The sequence below is a fragment of the Haliaeetus albicilla genome, chromosome 20 (genome assembly GCF_947461875.1).
Source record: "Haliaeetus albicilla chromosome 20, bHalAlb1.1, whole genome shotgun sequence".
NCBI lineage: Eukaryota > Metazoa > Chordata > Aves > Accipitriformes > Accipitridae > Haliaeetus > Haliaeetus albicilla.
The window spans coordinates 21328145-21345787 of NC_091502.1; the positions used below are offsets into that span (position 1 = coordinate 21328145).

General features: G+C 39.2%; 1 protein-coding gene across 22 annotated transcripts in view; it reads right to left on the reverse strand.

Annotated features, from left to right (window-relative positions):
* The window catches only part of DLG2 (discs large MAGUK scaffold protein 2), a 1018165-nt gene that overhangs the window by 747595 nt on the left and 252927 nt on the right, over positions 1-17643 (reverse strand). The window contains exon 1 of one of the 22 annotated variants that reach the window (XM_069808477.1): positions 12328-12616. The exons of 20 other annotated variants lie outside the window; for them this stretch is intronic. In XM_069808477.1, the coding sequence (XP_069664578.1) occupies positions 12328-12447 (120 nt within the window). In that variant the 5' untranslated portion in view covers positions 12448-12616. Of the gene's footprint in view, positions 1-12327; positions 12617-17643 lie in introns of those variants that run through there. One more of the 22 variants, XM_069808481.1, reaches the window with a different exon arrangement.

Genomic DNA, 17643 nt, shown 5'->3' on the forward strand with positions numbered 1-17643 from the left:
CTTCTGAGAGCCACAGAAAGGAAAAGAAGGCAAAAAACCTTGGAAGAAGATCTGGAAGATCTGAAACAGTAAGGCTAGTAATTTTTTTGAGCTGTGTCCCAAGGTACCCACTGAAAGATATGCACTGCAAGAGAAACAGACAGTATTTCAATGAGAAAATATCACTGGAGGGATCAGAGATGCAGGAATTGTGTTGAAAAGTAGTGCTCCATAGATAAGTTTGATGCAAAGCCAGGAACTAGCATCAAATGTCAGCAGTGGAGAGATTGCATATGTGTGAAGAAGAGACAGAGCCATGGCAGATGCAATTTAGGCATAATAAAACTGAAATGAGTAAGACCAGAATAAACTAGGGAAACCCAGAAGTGACTCATTGCTGTTTACAGTTAGCAAGGAGAGACGAGAGGTATTTCTGCTGGGGATTTGGGGGGAGTGGGGGAGGTTGAGGAGGTATTTTGTCCAGTCAATTGCAAGATCAGTGCCAAAGGGCTTTGTCCACTGAGGGTTAAGGAGTCTGTGTAGTCATTCATTTGGAAAAATTATTACAGTTACTTTCTCTTTGATTCTCCTCCCAACACAAAATTTTTTATTGGTTGCACATTGCCTTAATCCGTGTAACGCTCAGGACTTTCCCTTTGCAGTCCTACATGTGCAATGTTGTAGTCAGCCTCCCCCGTTGACACATCCCACCTACATACCCTCAGTTCTGTGGCAGTACCTCTAGCCCTTGTGAATTGCTTTTCCTTCCACTCACCCTTTGCCACTACTTAGACTCTAAATTTTGAGTTATAACCCTGTGCTAGGGATGAAACAGAGCTTAGAAGGTAATTCCAGTAAAAAGTAGTTTTTTAGACAGCCATTAAGTATTTCCCCATAAGGTATATGCACAAAGCTTATCAGCTCTGCAATGTCTCTGACCGATCGATGAGTGCTCCAGCCAGCTCTGTTGGCATAACAGGCAAGAAAAACCAATGGGGGAGACTGAGAAGGTCCTGAGAAAACTATAAAATTACTTTGGAAAAGGTATTCAGGGAACACCTGATGCACTGGAGAAGACACCCAGAAGGGAATGCTCGTCCAGGGCACCCCCACCAGTCCTCTTCCTGGCTGACCACTGGGGAAACTTTTCCTTTTCTCTTTTCTCTCATTTCTTTTTTTTTCCTTTTCCATTGGAGCTGATGTATGCCACCAACTATGGGCCACAAAAAATATATCTTTTGTTTCATCATCTTGTGTGAAACTATATCCTGATGGGGGACAATCCATCCATTCATGATTTATTAGCCTGTCAAGAAATCTTAAAAACATTTTTCTGTATTAAATGTATGAGTTCCCCTAAAAACAGAAGACAGCAAATATTCTCCCTTAGCTTAATACTGTAAAAAACAATTACATAGCAACAAGCTACAGGTTACAACTGAATCTGAGCTCATCTTTAAGTTGAGAAGTATTGCATTTTATGTGTGAAAAAGAGTGAAATAAATATTAACTTAACTCTCAAAATTTGTGGAATTTGATCTGTTTAAAAGATCATGTCAACATTTAAATCTAGCTGGGGGAAAATCTCAGGATCAAGTCACCTGTTTCGGTCAGATGGCTAATGGTAATTAGATCTTCACAAATCCCCTGGTAACCAGCTCCTAACAACTTTTGAAAAGTTATCTTAATTATCTTAAACAGTCCCTGACACTTAAATTGCTTGCTAATTTTACCATGTATTATAGAGACATGGCAAATTTACAGTGGATGTACTGTACAAATATTTGTTAATTAATCCTCACAAAATATCCCCCTAAGATGCATTAGTGACTCTATTACTTCTAATGACATTTTCTGGTGAATGCGTGGCAGCAGTTCAGGTCTTCCAGAGTCACACCTACACTTCTAGGCCCATGTTCACTCTTCCTTCTTGTGTTTCTAGCCAAGTTTACCCCCGGGATGATCCCATAGTTTTGGGTCCCTTTTGAGGCTGATGATACAGTTAGCTGTTCAGCTGACAACTGTGGGTGTCTAATTTAAGGGGAGCTGAACTGGTTTCTCAGTTATCTAGATTTACTGGCTGATAGGAGCCAAGCTCAGATGAAGACCCCCTGCCTCAAAGACACCTAAAATACTCAATCTATGTGCTCTATCTCTTTTTTTTTTTTTTAATGCCTTTGCAGCACCTGCCGACACTGTGAAAGCTGCACAGCTCTCAGAAAAGAACCAAACATAAGAGTTTGGTCCTTAATTTGTTCTCTCATAACTTTAAAACAACTGAAATAAAATATAACAGTTGAACATCATTGAAATAATGGGCTGATCTACCAGCTGGGCAAGAGGGAAGCATGCTGCAAACAGCTCAGTTCAATTACTCACTGCTTATTTTTTGTATATTAATTAAGCAATTTAGAAGCAAGAACCAAGACAAAAACAAAGGAAAACAAATCAGATGATCTCATAGTCCTGCAAGCTCTTGCTCTTGCCTCATCTCCAGGGCATCTTGGCTGACCCTTCACAACAGCTTGCTCCTCCTCCCCACATTTTTATGTCTTCCTTCTGTTACATGCAAAAAGGAAGGAGGGAAAAAGCTGCCTGACCAGCATTACAAATCCCATCTTTGCTGCTTTGAAGGATGGGATTAATTTGACCAGATGGAAATGTCTATAAGAGAGAGACCTACATCTCAGCTAGTCACCTAAGCTCTCTCTGGTAAATGGAGAGAAACTGGCACTTTCAGGACACAATTAATCTCATCCCCATGTAGATATTTAAACTAGGTCATACGAATCATGCCTTAGAAGAGACAATTCCTCTCTACTGACACTAAAGGGAGCCTGAAATCACTAGATATAGATGTTTACATTGGTTATGTCTGAAGTTAAGTGAGCTGAATGCCACCTGAGTTCTTTAGATCGCTTTCTTGCTTTAGAGACAAAAATGCCTTATATTCACTTTCTGGTTACACATGTGGCTAGAAACCAGTATGTGGCCTTCATGTCCTCATTTTTAAGAACTCAAGCACTACAAGAGATGTGTGAATGTATCATCTGATTCACTACAAAACAGGTTTTCATAAGAAATTAATAACATCTCAAAAGCACACAGGAAGAGTGTATGAAAGTACTGGTCAGCACTCCAATACCTTTTCAGCAAGAATTCACGTTCTTGATTTCATGGGTCATCTAGTAGAAGAGAAATCACCTTTCAAAGTCTTAACATTTCCCTTTTCTAAAAGAACTATGTAGTATGATTTCATTTCTAACAAAATGCCATTTCATAGAATGTCTAGTTGCTGAGTTGCTAGCTGTTATCATAGCCATGTAAATCTAAGGACATAAGTGAGACCAAAGGGCATTGTGGACCCAGAAGAACATCCGCTGTTTTTCAACCACTAGACATGGTCCAATAAAAGAAACCATCTCTTCCACACAAGCTTTGTTTCACTCACAATTTATTCACTTTTCCATTTTAACTGGAATATCCCTATTTTGCAAGATCAACCCTTCAGGAATGCCTGACTTTCGATTAGTGCTTAGCTAGAGATAGATTTCTAAATAGGGACTTAAACACAGACTGGGTTTAAAAAGATTCATTCCTAGCAATTTCTATTGTGCTAGTTATGGCTAATTTTTCAAAAGCACTTAGCATGGAATGCTGATAAAATATATATTTATTTCTGAAGGAAAGAAACACACATAATGCCAGGTTAATGGAAAACAGAGCCTGTCAAGCTAACTAACATGCTATCTTTTTTTCAGATGGGATTACAAATTTGGCTGACAATGGTAACAATATTGATATAACATACTTAGACTTCTGTAAATCAGTTGACACGGCACTGCATGACATTTTATTAAAAACAAAATCAAAATGGCACACATTAAATGGATTTAAAAGTGTCTAACTGACAGGATTCAGAATGTAATTACAAATGGGACAGTTGATCAGCTCTGTTCAGTGGGATCCTCGTGGGCTGCTCCTGGCCTTATGCTTTTCAAATGTTGATCAATCTGGGAGAAATCTCAGTCACTTACTACTGATGAGATTTAGCAATGACAGAAAAAAGGTAGTGTGGTAAATGGCGCAGAAGACAGGTCACTGATACAGATCAATGTATTTTTTAACACAGGCAGCAATAAAGTCCTAACTCTGGGATAAAGCAAGCAACTCTTCCTTACGGGCACTTTCCAGAGAGGTCTGCTGTTAAGCAGATGGCAGTCCTGCTTGATACGGGGCAGAACGTGCACTCCCAGCACAGCAGAGTGGCTAAAGGAGCCAGCATAACCCTGGACATACACACGGTATCTTTAGTGGGAGCCAGGATATTTATTACTTCTGCACGGGGCTGCAACTGCTCTGCGTGCAGCTGTGGCATGCACAGATCAGGAGGCCTGCTGTGAAACTGGAGAGAGCTCAAAGACGAGTCATGAGAAGGATGAGAGCTCTGGCAATCATGCTTTGCAGTAAAAGATGCCAGGAGCTCAGTTTATTTACTTAATCAAAGAGATGATTAGGTGATGCCTTCGCTGCAGCCTAGAGCTGCTCACAGGGGGAACAACCCTTTGCAGTGGACTCCTCAGTCCACTGGATTAAAATGTAGCAAAAAAATGAAAGTGACCCAAAAGCTGGAAGCTGAGACTAGGTTAAATCAGACTAGAAATATGGCACACACCTCCAACAGACTAATTAACCCATGGAATAATACATTTGTAAAGGCTGTGAGAGGTTCTCCCTCATTAGAAATTATTCAGTAGAAACAGAATGTTTTTCTAAAAGGTATAGCAGGTGTCAAGAGACGTATCCTTCCTCCAACAATTCATGGTAGTTTTACAGTCTGCGCTGACAGACTAGATTAATTATGATTGTTCTGTCTAACTTGAAAACTTGGCCATTTATTTTTGTTTGCAAATGAAAACTGAAGTTTTGAAAACAAATCTGGAGCAGGCTGAAAATCCTGTCCAAATTATCTGCAAATATGTGTGAATTATCTACGATATTTTTCTTCATCTGTCCTGCAACTTGGATGAAAATGCTTTTCTGAGTTTCAGTTGTCCAGTCAATCCTCCTTTTCTAAGGTTTTAATGATCTTCTGTGCTACCAAAGGCAGGCAAGCCTTCCCAATTACTTCTCTGCAGAGATTCCTATTTGAAATTTGAGAGATTTACCTCTTTGGTGAGACTAAAACAAAAAACATTTGTGCCCCGGTCTCTTTGATTTATTTTTACGGGATTCAGATTTTGTTTTACTTGTATTTCCAGAAGAAGTCTGGGAGCTAGTCAGTTATCAGGAGAATTTATACTACTTCAAACACTCAGATCTGTCCAGAGATACAAAGGGAAAAATCAGCCACCTCCACCTCCTCTGAGAAAACAGTGATGGCTATGCTTTTAATAATAGTTTTTTCATTCTGTAACTTCTGTATTAGTCATTAATCTGTAGCTATCACTCATTATTTTGGCATGGGGACACAGGTGGAATGCAGACTGCCTGAAAGTGTTCCAGAGTTCATTTCTTTGGTGTGTGTCCACAACTGGAAAAATATCAATTCTTCTTTTGGAATCTTCTTTTGCATCTTTACTTCCAAAAGACACTTTCCTTGCCTCCCACTGTCTGTAAGGATATCGTGGAAGGAAAGGGGTGGGGGCTTCCCCCTCCAAAACCAGGTACAAGTATTTCATACATTCATCCCATGCCAAAAACATGGGACCCAGGATAGGAACAAAACATCTCAGCATGTCCAAAATACATATACAACCAGTAGCAGTAGCATTAAGAGAGCACACACCTGTGAAGGCTAGCCCTGGAAAATGCAACATTCCACTCAACCACAGACAGAGAATATCTTTATCCAACTTAGCACGAACAAATGGGACAGGAGACACAGGTGAAGTTAGAAGTGAATGTAGATAGAAGCTAACCATGACAGATTGCTGGGCAGCCTTTAATTGTGGCACGATATTATCAACTCCATCCATCACTGATTAATGGTCTTCCCCACTTCTCCCCATCCAGGTGATAGAAGTCACAGAGTTTCCCAAGAAAAAAAAACCCACAACTTACTTTTGCCTGGGTCATGTTTCTCAATATTTTGTAGGCAGCATTGCTGTCAGGTTTGTTGATCTAATTTCCCTGCAATCTCACAAAAGTCACACAAACACTGGCATCTTAAGTGCATAGGGCAAGCCTATCAGCAGCGATTTAACAGTAGAGGATTTAACTTTTCATCATTTTTACGTAAACATAAAATTGTCACATATAGACATATTATATTCTAGTTACTTGCACATATTAAAAACCCAACAAATTTAAATACTTTTACAGTCCTAGATCTTTTCAATTGTCCTCTAACAAAAAGACCAATTATATATCTCCGATAAGAATAGCTCATCAGATAAGCTCTAATGAGCCCATATCAAAATGGGAGACACAAAACAGAATTGGAATATTTTTTTTTTTTCATATTAGTATCTATCCAGAAATTTCTGAATGAAGAAAATAGTGCCTAGCTTCTGTATCTTCCAGACACTATTTTTGTAACTAACTCTTCTAACTTTAGATAAGTACTCCTTATCCCCATAGCATAATATTCATATTTGCCTAGTGTTCATAAAGAATTCTTAGTAGTGGATTTAATTTCTTATACTGTGCTTGTCATTTTAGCATCTCTGTACCTATTCACACATTTATAATGGCCTTTAAGGGAATATTATTCTGGTCTATGGATTAAATATAGTCCCAATCTTATTATACCTAGAAAACCAAAGCTGCTGCTGTGTTATTAATCTATTCTAATTAACACTTTCATTCATAACTTGTTATGGTCATGTATTGTAAATCAACACTTGCAGCTGGGTGGAGTGGTACAGTACGTACTTAGGTATTATAAATGCTTGCAAATCTGGCCAAGTTTGATTTCAGAAGTGGAAAAATCAATCTTCTGGATTCAAATAATGTACTTCTTATTCAGACAGAACTACTATTTGAACTGCATGAGACTGGATTCAGATCTCCTGTTTACCAGAATTCCTATTAACATTGCTGCTGTGATTGCAAAAACTGGGCCATAAATGAGAACTTTCACTTCCTGCAAAGCATGAGAGTGGGCAGTAGCAATATATTTTAGTAACAGGTACAGCAAGCTACCAAAAGAAAGAAATGCTGTGCTATTACTACCGCTGCAATTTTGAGAGCGCTTTCTTTGTAGAAGCTGGTCCAAGAGATCACTAACCCCTTTTTGCAATGAGTTATCTCCTCCCTAAAATTCTGTCTTTATTTAATGAAAGGATGACAGCAATACAAACAGCTCAGCTGTTTTTAGCTCTCAAGGCTAGATCCCTCAGTTGTTAAACAAATCCCTTATAAAGTTCAAGGTCTTGCTTATTTTATAGCCTAGGCAAACATTTTATAAACAGATGACAAGATATATTACGGAAATGCAACTAGATATTCACAAGCTACATAATATTACCCTTTTCCTTGTCCCCAGACCTCTCAGGGTGGAAATTCCATACCAACTTTGTTTGCTTTCTAGTATTAACCTCATTTTGCCTTGGTGTCCTGCAGTAGTAGAGGAACCGTACTTTGACCTGCCACTTGTGTTGTAGTTATGACTATGCAGTTATGAGTAAAGTAAGGCAGACTGTCAGACATAAACAGAACTACAAAACAGAGTAAACTCAGATAAAAACCACCCCTGAGTCTATTATTAATTACACTAGAAAAAGTGAGAAACCAATCTTTCCTGCTTACTCCTTTTAAAATTCTATATCAAAGCCATTCATGTGACTTCTGAACTGTTCTTCACGTAATAGAGAGGTGCTAGAGGATGGTGCATGACAGAACATTTAAAGGAGGAAAATAAGCATAGGAAACCAAGTCTGTGAGAGCTGGGAGTCCAAATCATTTTTACTTCATCCCCCATTTGCAAAGAATACCATAAGATTACAGCAGAACATATTTTGGCAATACAGGCCCAACTCTGAAAGATCCATAAACTCTTTTCCCTTGGAAGACCAGAACAGTTCTCAGTACAGGTTGCAAAATATGTGATATACACAACTTAATTATGTACCTATATCATTAATATATACTGGGAGAGGGGAAGTAAATTTAAAAATGCAGACAGAAGTCAGCATCTGGGTTGGCATTTGTGATGTTTTGCAGCTTTTGGCAAGGAAACATTTTGCTATTTGTTACTATGATTCTCCTGCCTTTGTTGCTTAATCCGCAACTTACGTTGCAATTGGAAACTACTAGGTTAACATAATTAACTTTTATTTTTGAAATGCAAGAGGATGAACAGAGAGAGCTAAAGTGATTAAAGGATGCTAGCTCCTAGCACCCTCCATGGGCCCTGGCAATATTCCACTGCTACCCCAACGGGTCCTCTGCATCATCTAAGATCCTCAAGAAGTGACAACGCATAGGTCAAAATTTCAGCCATAAATCACTTCTTGGCTCCTGTTTGACACAGCCTAGCAGAATCTTTTAGCTGAAGCACAGGAGATACAAGGGATGGCATGTAGAAGACTTCTATCACCACCGCAGTGACCCAAAGTTAGCAGCCAGAACAAAAAAAAGGCTCTTAGTTAACCCAGTGTTCAGGTAGGAGCTCAGTTCTGTGAGGTGCCAAGTGTACCCATTAACATGAAGACAGCCTTAAACTCCTCCTGAAGTAACTCTGAGCCTCCTGGGAAGCCTTTGGCACTTCAAAGGGTATGGATCTGAATTCATAACAAACCCCCCCGATCTTTATGTGAAGCTCTGACGACCCCAAAGCCAGTGCTGACTGCTGCTGAGGAGGTGTTTCAAGGTGAGAGAGCCCAGGGCTCGCGTCAAGTCCCATGCTAAAGTACAAATGAAAGGCATCAGATCTGCTACCCAAATTCCCAGAAGCACCGGCTCTGCCTCCAGTAAGACCCTCAAACCGGCTGCCAGAAATAGCAGCCCAGATTCCCAGTAAAATCTGTCAGAACTACACACAGAGTCTACCAAGGGAAGGCAAAACTCCTACAAACTTTTAAAAGGAAAGCAAGACCCCAGTCCATAAAAGTTTTTCAAGCTTAGCTCAGACTATGGAACTTAAATATTTGCAATGTTTCCCATAGTTTTACAAGAAATATTGCTAATACTGAGGGAATTTAAAATACTTGCCTAAGCCAAGAACAGAAAGTTTTTAATGGCAACCTCTAAAAATCTCTTGCATATAAATACAGAAAGTATTTTCAATACACAGTGGACACAATTAAAACTACAAACATTTGACACTTGGAAACCCCCTGCCATAGTTAGCCTCCGCTCCTGAGACTTACTCATGCTGAAAATACAACAACATATTTAACTACCACATATAGTAGGAGTCCACTTTTTCAAACACACTGCACATTTCCACAACAGCACTTCTGATCTTGGAGGCACTGCTTTTAGATTTTAATTCCCTGACTTCTGGGCTTATTTATGATACCTTCCACTGAGGCACAAAATTGTGCATACATGAGAGAGCAAGAAAGAGATACAACAGAAATGTAGAAGCTTAATAACGCTGTGTCAAGTAAATAGGTAATAGTAAGCAATAGTTATATTTTCTTTTTACTTTTTTTAATTCAAACTGAATTTAATTTTAAAAATGTAGTTCCAGAGAAACTTTGACAGAGGAAGATATTTTGCTCGTAACTTCTCAGACATCTTTCTGCCTTTCTTAACCACTGACTTGGTTTCTGCTCAGGCAAGAAGAAATAATTATTCACATAGGCAGGTACGTGTTCATGGTCAGTACTATTCTTTAGTCAGCTGTAAAAATAGACTTTGATTAAGAATGCATGGGGTAGACCTCTTTTCCTTTTTATGAGTCTGCATATGCCAACTAAGTTCACATGGGCAGTTTAAGATAGACTGGCAATCAAGAAGCGAGAGTCCTACCTTGAACTTGAAAAATCTGCTTTCTCTAAAGCCATAAACTGCAGCTGCCATCAGAAACAGACCCAATTGCTTTTCTTTTTCACTTTCCAGGGCAAGCAGATCTATTTCCTGTTACAGCCTGTACTTATAGTTTAATTCTATCTTATGACTTAAAGACTAAAATATTTGAGAACCACTAAGATTTTTCCACCCATTTAAAAGGGGGAAAATATAAAACTCGAAACAGATGTTTTATAATGTATTTCATTTATTTTGGCCACCCATAAAGCTGTGGCTTATGTTAGTGCCAACCAAGTTAAAAGCAACAGAGTTCTGCAGAAACACTATGTAATACATTTTAGAATGACCAGGCATGGGGAGCACCTTTCAATAAACTCCTACTTATTAAGTAATCTTCAATGTCAGAAAAAGAAAATAGGAACTACTGAAGATGCAAGTGGCACTCCCATACTTGGCCAGTTCCTGGGGGGATGTGCAAAGTTTGTGCAGCTTTTTTATGTTACTGTAGCCCAATGCAAAGCTTGGAAAATAGATGATCAAAGTATACATTGAAAGTGTATGAGTTTGCGGAAATTAGAACAAATGAAGACAACATCCTTAGAACAATATCATGTAAATAACAGATACTGTATATCAAACAATTCCTCCAGAGACACTTAACAAGTTGAAGAAGTTCCAACAAATTAAAACTACTTTATCCAAACAATCGTCAGACTTGGGCTACTACAAACCTTTCACTTTTTTCTGTGTTTATGAATGGAAACAAAGACATTTCAAAAGTTAAACCCATGAGAATCCTAACAGTTGCTGTGGGACTTAATGACATGGTATCTCATGGAAATTACAGTAAAAATAATCATAGTCAAATTTCCCCTGTACCTATTCTTATTTAGACTGAGAAATATTTCTCAACATCAGACCCACTTTGACAGAACACTTTCAGCACAGCACTGCAGTCTGGGGGACAAAATGAGCAATAAAGAATGGTTGATCTCAAAACATCTCTTCATTGACAATTTACTGCATAAAACACAGGACATATAATGTGGATATAATTTACTAACCTGCCAAATACATTATAGGGAAAGCATAAGGAAAGGACAATGGATGTATTTTAGGAAGACAGAACAGTATTAAAAGTTTTAACTTGTATTTTTTGGCTTGTTACCCACATATTCAAAGAAAATATATTTTTCACTTTCTTCCTCAGAAGTGGCACAGAAAGTGAATTGCAAAAGTTAATTAGAAAGTAATAAAATGTGAAAGCTTAGCAATTCAGTACAGCAATCAGCAGTAGAGATCTTGACCACATACATAGAAGCAGACTCGTAGAATGTGAGCTTTTAATGCAAAATACTTTTTTAATCAAATGGCAAAAAAAGTTTTGACCTAATAAATAAATATGAAGTTCATTATTATCAAACCAAGTGCAAATACAGAAAACTCACTTTAATTCAAAGGCATGTTTAAAGCAGTTTGAAAGCAAAATATCCTTCACAATTATTTCTCCAGGTAAAACAGTTCTAACTGTGATTATCCGGCATTTACCAGTGCTTTCCTTCCCAGACACAGACACTCATTTGAACTTGAAAAAGCCAGAATGCCAGAAGTACCTCCCCAATATGTTGACTAAGGACTGTAATTCATTTAAATTATGCAACTGGATTCCCACAGCTGGCCCACAGCTTGGCTTAGAGCTCAGTTCAATGCCAATGATCCTGTCTGCTAATATTGTCCTACTTGCAGAGAAGGTAATATATCCAGCAACTTATATTGAAGTTCTGACACTAATTAACAGAGCAAGCAAATGTTGACATGAGTGACAAACGCTGGGTAATAGTTAAGGTGAGACCAGTGCTGCCAGCTGGCATTTTTTCTGTAGCATTTTGCAGCAATAACCCCTTGCTTATTTCTTAGGATATTGCTTATAATTTGTTTGTATGCATTTTGTTTCAAGTTAGAAACAAATCAGCACAAAAAACAACCCGGATAACAGCAGCAAGACCCCCGAATTTCAGGCAAGTAATCAACGAGAAAGCATGCAAGCAGCATCACTTGGAGGATGCATTGGGGACTAGAGTATAGGAATTCTTATCCTATATAAAGCTATGTAGCCTTGCACAAACAGCCTTTGGCATCTTGTTTCTGGCCTACCTGGACAGTAGCAAAACATGTTTATCAGATCATACAAGCCCAGAACCTGAACTGCAAGCAGTTAAAAACTGAAGGTTGCTAAACTGCAAAATTAAAACATGCTTCTATTCTTTAGCTACACAGAGAACGATAAAACAAAGCCTCCACAACCACCTGTAATAATATGCCTGTTCAGCTAGCAATTCCAAAGTACTCAGCAACACAAGGTAGACATTTTCTGCAGCTGCTTTTACATGTACATTCCTGCCAAATTGTTGTCTCGTCTCCTCTTACCTTCACATTAGTCCGGAGTGCACAGTAACATGCAAAAAACATTGCAGTAAACAAGGAGCATATGGACCAGTATTCAGCGTCTCTGCTCTGCACAAACGGTACACACACGATCCCGAGCATGTGCTACTAAGGAGCATCCGTTCCCTCTGTCAGTTTGAAAATGCATTGATCTCTGTTTTTCTGACTACAAAAAGACATGTCTTGAAGGCACTGAGTGAAAGCTACATATCTCTTCACCGACTATATATAGAAATATGCCCAGTAATTTCAATTAGCAGAGAATTCAGCATCTGAAACTTGGACCTCAGTTGCTTTTCCTTCCAGCATTTTAAATTCAGGGGGGAAAAAGGAGGGGGAACTCACCCAGAGGGGAAAGGTGAGGAATTAAAATGTAAGCAGCGAGTTACTTATATTTCCCCCTGGCTTTGATGTTTTCTTTTCAATATTTTACAAATGTTATACACGGAAAAATGAAGAAAGGTTTCTCTTCCAATTCTCAAATTTACTGTAGATTCTGCACTGTTTCTGTCTGCTCTTGTTAAAGATGCAGCATCCCTTTTAACAAAGACAACGTCATCAATCATGACAGATTCAACATGTTCTACTTACAAATACAGTCTCTGATTAAGGACAATGGCTGGCTGGCTTATTAACATTTCCTCAAATGCAAGTTCAGTCCCCTGTGCTAATCTATTTTTAAATAAAAAGTCCCACCTACTCCTTCACTCTCATTTAATAAAAATGCAGCGGACTAGTTCTAAAGCTCCTGAATTGCATTGTGCTCCTAGCTCAGACACTGGACATCGTTTTCAAACTGTTTTCTTGCTTGCTGGGATTAGAAACAGAGAGAAAAATTAAAATGAAAGCAGAAAAATCCTGGAGAAGGCTGTGCCCTCACATTTGTAACTACATATTCTGAATTCAAAATGCTCAAATGTCTTCCAGAAGGAAGGAACTCAGAACCTAGCCAGAAGGCAAAGCTTTAATTCACAAGCACAAAAATAAGATCAAACCACTTCTTTCACTCCTGTCCACGCTGGTTTGCTACGAATTAACTGATTGTTTACTAGACTGCAGGGACACAAAGTCAAAGACTCAACTCTTTTGTTTACAGCACCGGGAACCACCGATATTCATACTGAATTATGAAGCAGTCTTCAAGAATAAAACCAGAAAAGAGCCTCTTTTTTTTCACTGCAGCAGATACTGTGGGAGGCAAAGAGTGGAAAAGGCTTTACTACCTCCTTCTCTATCAGCACAGAGCAATTTGTGTAGGATAAGCATAACTTAATAGAAATATCTGCAGTGACTTTTAGGATTTCTTTAAATAACGCTTTACGTAAACCCCCTCGGAAATCTGCAGAAATATTGAAGTCCTATCAAAGTCAGTGGGTATCTTTCTGTGGGCAATGAGGTGAAGAAGCTTAAACAGAAGGACGTGCATTTAAAGAAGAAAAAAGGGGGGAGGGGAAAAGACGGCAGGGTTTTTTCCAACATCTTCCTAAAGACAAGCTCTCAGAAACTGTCGTCGACTCCAAGTGAACAGCTATTTTTAGCCTGTCATTGTTTGTGCCTTTTTTTAGGAACCAAAAAGGCAGTCGTGTTTAAAGCTAGATACTGCTTTACAATGTATCCTAAGACAGCTACTTGATTTGATCCCCAGCTCCATCTGTCATACAAATTATGTAATTAGTAATCACAACCTTCTTTGGCACAAGCAATGACTTCCAGAACAAAAGAGGTGAACCCTGTTCTTAAATCTAATTCAGCAATTTTTGTTAGTCATGAAACTGGGGTCTAGATGCCACAGTTCATAAAGCTGGGATATCCCAAAGTTAGGATAGTTCAGACTTGGTCTGCAGCAATAGCCATCAAATAAGCTAAAACATAGTAACGTGTTGCTCAGCAAAAGCATGGGAGAATTAATTGATGTGTTTTTCTGACACTCTTCAAGTGAATAGAAAGGGAAAGGAATCATGGTTTATTTTGCAGTACAATACATTAACAATTAAAATTAAGCATCTTAGTCATTGAAAAAATATCACAGGTCTTGGGGAATTCTCATCCACCAGAGAAGTGCAATTCAAAAAGCAAAGATGAATAGATGCACAGTTCTGAACAGCGAGGCAAGGCTCAGGCAAGCATGTAGCTGCATATGAAAATCAAATTCAAGCCTCCTTTCTGCCAAAGGAATTACACAAGGTTTCAGTCAGCAAAGTCTTTGAAACAACTTTCTTCTTCACGATCCTAAAAAGTTAATGTTTTTGGTTTTAGGCAAACAAACCTAATGTGGGGAAAATAGGAATCTCACAAATAGAAAGGAGGGCTGCGTAACTATACGATACCCACGCGATCACCTGTATAAAAGACTTCAGACTCATTTAGGAAAACAAAAAGTAATGCAGTCACAAAAACCTCCCATGACTCCTGAGTGTCTAGGAGGAAAAGTTATCTAGGAAATTACAGACCCTGACCTTCATAACACTGCAAGAGTGAAAAGGGAAGACTCCCATCCATGTGGCAGACGCCTCCTATTATAACTGTGGGGCTTTGGGGAATTTGCTGGAAAATTGATACCTCTGTACCAGCCAACAAGGTATTACTTTGATAGCAGCCCAACCTAACACATTTAGCAGGGGCTACTCCAGGTAATCTACACAAGCAGATCCCTGCAGGGCTTGTTCACCTCTGCCAAAACATTTCTTATTGCAGCAGTCTAATTGTTAAAGGCAGCATTCTCATCAAGGACGTACAGTATTTTAGTATGACTAACAGCTACTCAAAAGCATCACATATAGGTGATATTTACGGTCTTTGACATACAGTTGATAACAGTGAGTGAGGAAAAAGCCTTTGCCCCAATCTGCCAGACATGCCAAAAATAGCAGAACATTTCAAGTGTTCAGGGCCTCTTTAAACAGGAGACCATGGCGAAGAACCCCACAGATGAAAGAAGTCACTCCATTAAAAAAAAAAAAAAAAAAGGTTAAGTATAAAAACAGTAGAGAGACAGTAGTCCAAAAGAGCCACATTACAGACCCTCTTTAAAAAGACACAAAACCTGTGACCTGAATATTCTTAGATGACAGAAACCACTGGAGCCACTACCTTGAGCCGTGAAAATTCATGGTCACTTTTATCTTCCTGTGCCTTCAGAAGGACAAAAGGGAGCACTTGGAAGGAAACCCTGGTTGTCTGCAGAGGTTCAAAGGGAGGAGAGGGAACGTGCTGCCCTGGAAGACCTTGATCTCAGGAGGCCCCCAGGACAGTTTGCTTCGGAGGGGAGGAGGGGACAGCCCTTTGCAGCATCTGTCACTGCCCAGAAGAAGAGCAACAGGAGTTAATAGCAGCAGTAGTAGCAATAGCTGTAGCAGCAGAAATCTCCTGTTGCCATTGTATCCCAAAGCTGTGGTCAAGGACCCCAGCGTGCTACGGCACTATACAAGGCAGACTGTACTAGGAAAACCTTGTAGAGGAACAATCAAACCATACTGGAGAGTAATATTTTGATCCTCAGCTGCCTAACCATTTTTAAGTTTGGTTTTTTTCCCAGGCGTCATGGAAAGGGTGGTATTTTAAAGAATAACAATAAAAGCAATAGACTGCAGTAAAGAAAGCAACGCTCTCTAGCGTTTGCTCTAAACAGCGCAATGTGCCCCACTTAAGCACCACATTTGCGGGTAAATATTATAAATCGCTTTTCAAAGGCTTGCTGCAATGAGACTGATTGTGCGATCACCCTCTGATGATCATAAGTAAAGCAGAGATTATCTAGAAAACACAGAAAACAGAAGGGGAAAGGACTGAAGAAGAGGGTGCGTTGCTCTCCGAGTGGACAGAGGGAGAAATGACACTCCTGTCCTCCAAAAGAGTGGAGGGCTGATATCTGCAGGGAGTTGGACATAATGGTGGAGGTTTTCAAAGCCATCTGTAGGGTCTGGCCATGCAACTCTTATTAGTATCAACACTGATAATCCACGCCACTGACTTTCAGCAGCCAGGGGTGTAATTCTCCCTCTTTTTGCAGTAATGCTGGAGGTACTGGCTTGTGCAGTCATGGCACTATGGCTACAGTCATGCTCCATCACACCCTGTCTTTGCACACTGCAGTGATACAATCTGTATAGCACCCTAGTCCTACATTGCTTAAGTGCCTCTGATTTCAGCACATGAGCTTTAAACTGCAATGATGTTACTCCTTTCCCCACTTCTGAGACTTTAAATCATCACAAAAATGTTATTTTCCACAGCTACAGGAAGTTCATTACACTGAAAATATCCATGTCAGGGGGTGGGATATTGCAGGAAGCGTTGGTGCGGACAGCAGGTCTTGGGTGCTGTGGGGTCTACGGTTCCTAGATGGAAAATGTTGACTCCTGAAGAGTGGATTTAGTCTATGGGGCATCTGGAAACAAGTGCAGAAAGAAGAAAGTGGAACAAAAGCCACAACTGGCAAGAAGGCTTGCTTAGGCTTTTGCACTATAGCAGAGTTTAGTAAAACATCACAGACAGAGGAACTAAATCAGCAGCTTGCGCTCAGCAAATCTTAAAATTTCCAGAAAGAGAAAGAAAAAAGAAAAAGACTGAATAGATTATTTACAAACTCTCATCTCCAGTATTGTAAACATCTCTTTGGCACCCTGGCATTCTGATGCAAAAGTTGCTGTGTCAAATATTCTTCCTCCCTTCCAGGCCAGTAAACAGCAAAGACCTTCCCTTGGGCTGATTTAACTTAAGCCACAATTTTTCCTGAAAACTTTCTGTTTCCTTTTTCCTGCACCATGCTGTTAATACAATTATCTCATTTTTGAGCATTTAATACTTTTCCTCCTAACGTCCAAGCTCTCTGCTTTCTGTCCTCTGTGATCGCACTTGAGAAAGTTTTTGATCAGATATATGAGAAAAACACATACTTTACTTAGAAATCATTCCTTCTCAATATTAAATTTATACATATTTTATGAATCAAGCCATCGTGGTTAGTGTTTTGAAACAGCCATAAAACCACTTATAATAAGCAAATTTAAAGAAACTATATGGCCAAAAAATAAAAAGTGAACAATGGCCTGATCCTATGAGTCTTTTCTATGACTGGGAATTTTGCAGGAAAAGCTTCCTGATTGTTCCCAATGACCTTAAAACAGAATACTGCAAAACAAGGAACAGAAGCCCACAAAGAAGGAACTGGATTAAGCTTCACAAAGCATCTTGAGTTACTCAAAGCCGCATTTTTCCTCTGCTGTACTTGTAACCTGTGGATCAAGTTTATTTTATACCTCATCCTATCCAACTGATTGAGAAGACATGACTCCATTA